The following is a 6,000-nucleotide window of genomic DNA, read 5'->3' on the forward strand; positions in this document are numbered from 1 at the left end:
GTCCTTTGACTCCTAGACATTACAGATCAGGCAATCCACAAATTTATTCTACCTCCAATTTTCTTCCTGCTTCCCAGTTCTCTCAATTTTTTAGTTTTATGACCAATTTCTACATCATCAGATATGTAACATGTACATTTTATCTTTTCCTCCTTATTCCCACTTTGGTTTCAGCCTCAGGTGCATAGTAGTTAAATATACTCAATGTTCTCCAACAGCACTCTTGCCAGTATTCTTACTCATCTCTGGAGGATGAAGTTCATCCTCTAATAGTTTTCTTAAGAGGGCCTTAGACTAAAAATATGCCCGGAGTCTTACACAGTCAAGTTGTTTACATTTGAAGAACAGATGATAAAAGGAAGGCACAGAAAGATTAAATAATTTGAACACACCAGCAAGGGACAGAGCCAAGATCTGAACTCAGAAGTGAGCTCGAGTCCAGCCTCTTACTTGTTACAAGCTCAAGTATTCAATTTTAATCATAAAAAAAAAATTAAAATTTAGGAGAAATAATGAATGGCAAAGAAGCTACAATGCAAGATGAAATTAAGGGAAGAAGAAATGAATTTTAGAAACTAGGCGAGGTCCGGCAAACTGGGTGAATTAGGAGGCTGAATAACACCACAAAGAGGCAGGACCTCTGGTCCTGAACATTGACTTCTGGTCCTTCTGGTCCTTCAACCTGAACATTGACTCTGCTACTTTTGACACCTTTACACATTATTTGATCTCTCTGAGCCCCAATTTCCACACTTGTAAGATGGGGATAAGTGTGACTACCTCAGGGGACGTTGTGACGTTCAAATGAAAGAAATGTATTTTACAGAGGTCCAAACACAATGCCTAGCACATAAGTCAAAAAGCATTTTAATACACTAACTACTTTAAAGATTATCATCATCATGAGACTAATCAAGAAAAGTGCACAGCTAGTTTCCTAAGATTATTGTGAAGGAAAAAAGGAAAAAAAAACCCACAATTTTCTAAGAGGTAAAAAAGAGGCCTATTTTCTTTCTATGAAAGGCCTTCTTTCTCGTCTCAGTCAATAGTTTTTAGTAAGAAGTTCAAGTCCCATCTCCTTCATGAAACCTGCTCCACTGATCCCATCGACACCGATCTAAACTCTTTGTATTTGCCTGTACCACACTTTAAGCAACTCATTTATCTTGGTAAAACTTTATAACATTCTCTTAGTACATACTGTTTACATATTTCCCCACTGTCTGTTTTAGCAACTTGTTTCATCTTGTTTGGTCATCTTGTTTCACCAAATCGACAAATGCTGTCTTGTTTTCAATCAAGTCTTACAACTTTTACCCTTTTTGGATCTAAAACTGTTTCACACAGGGTGAGATATGCATTGCTTGATTCTCAATGTCTATATTTACAGGAATACAAAAAGACTGATGCGCTAGAAAGACCAATTTTAAGTAAAATATTTAATTTTTAAATTCTTAACTGTTTAAAGGATCGTTCTTATTTAAAAAGTGGGAAAGTACTGCTTGGGGGAAAAAAAAAGGTTTCCTAAAATGCCTTTAGAATAATTTCTAATATTGAAAACAAAATAGCTACACACACACACACACACATATATATATATTTAAACCCAGTTGAATATAATTACAGTATCTCCAGGAAGAAAGGTACAAGGGCTACAGGAATTCAGGAGCATTTAGTTAATGTGTAACATTTACTGAAAGAGAGAGACTAATTTACAAGAACATAAAAGAGTGAAGAGGGAATTCAAAGCATTTATAAAATCTGTTTCTTGGCCTTAGTACTCAATGTGCCATCAGAAGCAGTTCCACTTAATAACCTGTATTGAACATAAGGTTTAAATACCATTGTTTGAAAAAAAAAAATCAAATACTATACTACAACAATGGCCTTGAACTACATTAAGCGGTTTGAATCTATAATTAAACAAAAATATCATAAGCTACAATCATTCTCAAAACTATTAAGAATACTATGAAAATACAGCTTCATCAGATACATGTGTATTTCCTTCTCTTACAATTGATCATTTAGTTGTAACTAGTTTCCTTAAAAATATGAAGAAGTCTTAGATTAAACCATGTCAATTTCCCAAGTAAGACTTGCTTTAAAAACTTTCTGTAGTTTTTAATGACATATTTTTATTTCAGTTTATTTATCTGGCTGTGCTGTGTGGCATGTGGGATTTTAGTTAATTGAACAGGGGATCGATCAAACTTGTGTCACCCTGCAGGGGAAGCACAGATTCCCAACCACTGGACTGCCAGGGAATTCTCTATGTAATTTTTTTCAATATTGTATGTGACTAGAATTCACAACATACAGATTTATTTCATTCGGAACTATTTTACACAGAACACAATCATTGCGAAAATATCAAAAGAAAACTGCAAGGACAATGGTTTGTTCACACATGCCCCCAGAAGAGAGCACCAAAAGAAGAGCGGTTAAGATATGGAGACTGGAGCCAACCCTGTCAGTTTAAATCCTAGTTCCACGTGTCCTAGCTCTGACTTTTGGTATGTAATTTTATCTATGTGTGTCTTGGCTAACCATTTGTAAAATGACTATAATAAAAGCATCTACGCCATAGGTTTGCTGTGAGAATTCACAGAGAATAGTGCCTGGCACCTGGTAAATAAATGCTTGTGAACGGCAGCTAATACAAAAGTCACCATTTAAAATGTTTACCCCAGTGAATCTTCAAAAGAATACATCTACTGAAGAAAATTTATGATCCAGACCACAACTTTTATTTATTCATCCAAGTTTCTCTCCGCAACAATTGTGTGCAGTGAAATGAAACTTTCCTCCTGCATTTTCTAAAAGCTGATTTTGTGAAGCAACACTAAAACCCAACAGCACTAACCTCTAAACAGCTCCAACCTCACAATGTTATCATACATGGAGCACTGAACTAAACCTCAGAAAGTAAAAAGTCAAAGAGGTATCAGAACTGGAAACTCTGACTCCCAAACCAGAAACACAATACCCGGCTGCCACTGTGGCTGATAAAAATTCACCTTGTGTGGACAAGACACCTCATTAGCATGGGCACATTTGTTCCAGAGAATTTATTTAATGTTACTGTCTAGGCTCATCTCACTCAGCCAAAACCAAATCAAAGATGCAACTGTGCGCTGGTCATTGAACTAAATGGTGTCACACTTATCTGCAGTCTTAATACAACAAAACTTTTTGAGCTAAAATTAACCCTCTTTTGGACCACATCACATGGCATACGGGATCCCCAGTTCCCCAATCAGGGATTCCATCCGTGCCCTCCGGAGTCCTAATCACTGGACCACCGGGGAAGTCCCTGAAATTAATCTATTTAAGAATTATGACATTTCTAGAAAAACAATGTAATAATTTAATAATATCATTTTATAAGAATCTCATTAGAATTGTATAAACCTCATGATATTATACAGAAAATCCTGTATGTGTGTCTGTGCGTGTTTCCAGGAAGATGATCCAGTAGTTTCGTCAGATCCTTAAAAGAGACTGGAGTGATATATACAATGTCATTGCTGTTCTTTACTCATTAAGTTGTGTCCAACTCTTTGGGACCCCACGGACTGTAGCCCGCCAAGCTCCCCTGTTCATGGAATTTCCCAGGCAAGAATTCTGGAGTGGGTTGCCCTTTCCTTCTCCAGGGGATCTTCCCAGCCCAGGGATCAAACCTGCATCTCCTGTATTGGCAAGCAGATTCTCTACCACTGAGCCACCTCAGAAGCCCACAAGGTAATACTTCTTAGCCATAAAAAGGAATGAAATAATTCCTTTTTATGCCATTTGCAGAGACATGGATATACCTAGAGACTGTCATACAGAGTGAAGTTAAGTCAGAAAAACAAATGTATAATATCGCTTATACATGGAATCTAGAAAAATGGTACGGATGAACTTATTTGAAAGCACAAATAGAGACAGAGATCTAGAAAACAAGCTTACAGATACCAAGGGCGGGGGTGGGGGGGTGGGGGTGGAGGAGGATGGGGGATGAATTGGGAGACTGGGATTGACATACATGCACTCTTGATATTCTGGATAAAACAGATAACTAAGGAGAAAGGAGTACCTATTGTACAACACAGGGGACTCTACTCAATGCTCTGTGGTGACCTATAATGGGAAGGAAATCCAAAAAGGAGGGGATACAGGTACACATATAAATGATTCACTTTGCTGCATAATAGACATTAATACAATGTAGAGCAACTACACTCCAATAAAAATTTAGAAATAAATACGTAAATATCAAAAGAACATCAGAAAACAAAATAAAATCACAAATACTTCTAGAAAAAAGAGAGAGAAATCCCAAAAGATTAAGAATCACTGCTCTTTATAGTTTACAAATTTCTTTCTGTTCTTACTGGTTTCAGAAAATAACTTGCTTATATAAAATTAAGTTATATAATTGGAAATCCATTTCAAATCTGACACTTCCTAAATAACCTTAGATGTGCGTAACATAAATCCACAACAACAAAAACACTTCAACTTATCCAAAAGTTTGTAAGGGTCTACAAACCATTCCCAGGGCTGTAATTAGGGAGAAATGAGAAAACAGGAGCACAGAAGAATCACTGAGAAAAGGTAAGTAAACTTTAGCCAACTCTAGAACAGTCGTTATGTACAGAAAACATAAGATAGTATGATTCAAGGATGAAGCTCTAACTGCTTATTAAACAGTTACAGTTGCCCAAAACGACAATCAATTTCAGTCTTCTGTGTTAGAAAAGACAGTTTCGCGGGAAGGATTTGTAAAAGACCATCACTGAAACTTCAGAAAGACCTGGGTAAAATTAGTTCCCCGAGTTATGAAAAAGTTTACAATGCCCACAAGCCCAGGCAACATTTTGATTTATTTTACACCTGCCCCGGTAATTTAACCTCTCATTATAGTAAACCAGTAGCAAAAACATACAACACTGAATGATACTTCCTTCGAGATACAGGCTGCGACCGGCGGCGACTGCCCTTAAAATAAAACAATCCCAGTTAAGTGACAGAAGCCCGTAGTTAAAACCTACGAACCTTTAAATCTGGCAACCGCTCATATAATAACAAAAAATCCCAAAGTAAAGTCAACCAAGGCAATGCTGATGAGGTCTGTTTCCTTCCCTTGCCCTTGGGGACCGCGCCTCTTTGTGCACCAGGGTCCAAAGGTCTCCTAACCTCAGACGACTGCTACGCGCCCCGGCTGGACACCCTGGCGCAAGCCTCTGGGGCGCTTCTGCTCAGCGGAGGAAACGTCGGCGGATGCGGGCCGGCGCGATCCCCGAAGCAGCCGTGACACCAGGCGCTGTCCCGCCGGGCCCGAAACGAAGACCCGGGCGCGCCGCCGCCGGAGACCGGGCCGCAGGCTGGAGGGGACCAGCGGAGACCGAAACCGGGATACCGGCGTGGGCCTGGGCTCTCCCCGAAGGCCCCAGGAGCCGCAAAGAGGGCAGGAGAGCACAAGAGGACGCACCTGGCGGGGACCCCCGGAGACCGGTTCCTGCGTGAGCGCGGCGCCAGTCGGACTCTCCCAGCATTCGCCGCCGCCCCTCCTCCTGGCCGGGGCCACCTCCACGTTCCGCTCCAACGTGGCAGCCGCAGCCCCGCCCAGCCGGCTGGCCGACGCTTCCGGGAGCGACGCCCTGCCCCGCCCACCCCGATACGCGGCCCGCCACGGCACTTCCGGGACCGGGGCCGGGCCCGAGGCCCGGGCCGGGGTTCTGTAGCGCGTGGGAGTCTGGGAGGACTCGCTTCCGCGCCGCGCGTGCACTTGTGAGTTCAGAGGGGCGGCGTGCGGTGGCCAGGATGATGCGAAAAAGAGAAGTCCGGGTGGGCGTAGCCGTCTGGCGGGAGGCCGGCCCCGGCCAGCAGAAACGCCACGTAGCGCTGGTCCTATGAGACGTCAGCGGCCCCCGCCACGCTGCCGACGCGACCGGCCACCGAAAAATCGGGCTGCAAGGGCCTTATTACAAGGCTCTTACTGGGTTATTTCAC

At 41.9% G+C, this 6,000-nt stretch overlaps 1 protein-coding gene across 16 annotated transcripts in view; it reads right to left on the bottom strand.

Annotated features, from left to right (window-relative positions):
- The window catches only part of SEC31A (SEC31 homolog A, COPII coat complex component), a 59,646-nt gene extending 54,066 nt beyond the window's left edge, over positions 1–5,580 (bottom strand). For 13 of the 16 annotated variants that reach the window (XM_068975044.1, XM_068975042.1, XM_068975043.1 and 10 more), the window contains exon 1: positions 5,480–5,558. Coding sequence is in view for 2 of the 16 variants with exons in the window: in XM_068975045.1 (XP_068831146.1) it covers positions 5,480–5,543 (64 nt within the window). In the remaining 14 variants the exon portion in view is untranslated. Of the gene's footprint in view, positions 1–5,479 lie in introns of all 16 variants that reach the window. The other 3 variants (XM_068975045.1, XM_068975040.1, XM_068975036.1) reach the window with 2 other exon arrangements.
- Between the last annotated feature and the right edge of the window lie 420 nt (positions 5,581–6,000).

The sequence above is a fragment of the Capricornis sumatraensis genome, chromosome 7 (assembly GCF_032405125.1).
Source record: "Capricornis sumatraensis isolate serow.1 chromosome 7, serow.2, whole genome shotgun sequence".
NCBI lineage: Eukaryota > Metazoa > Chordata > Mammalia > Artiodactyla > Bovidae > Capricornis > Capricornis sumatraensis.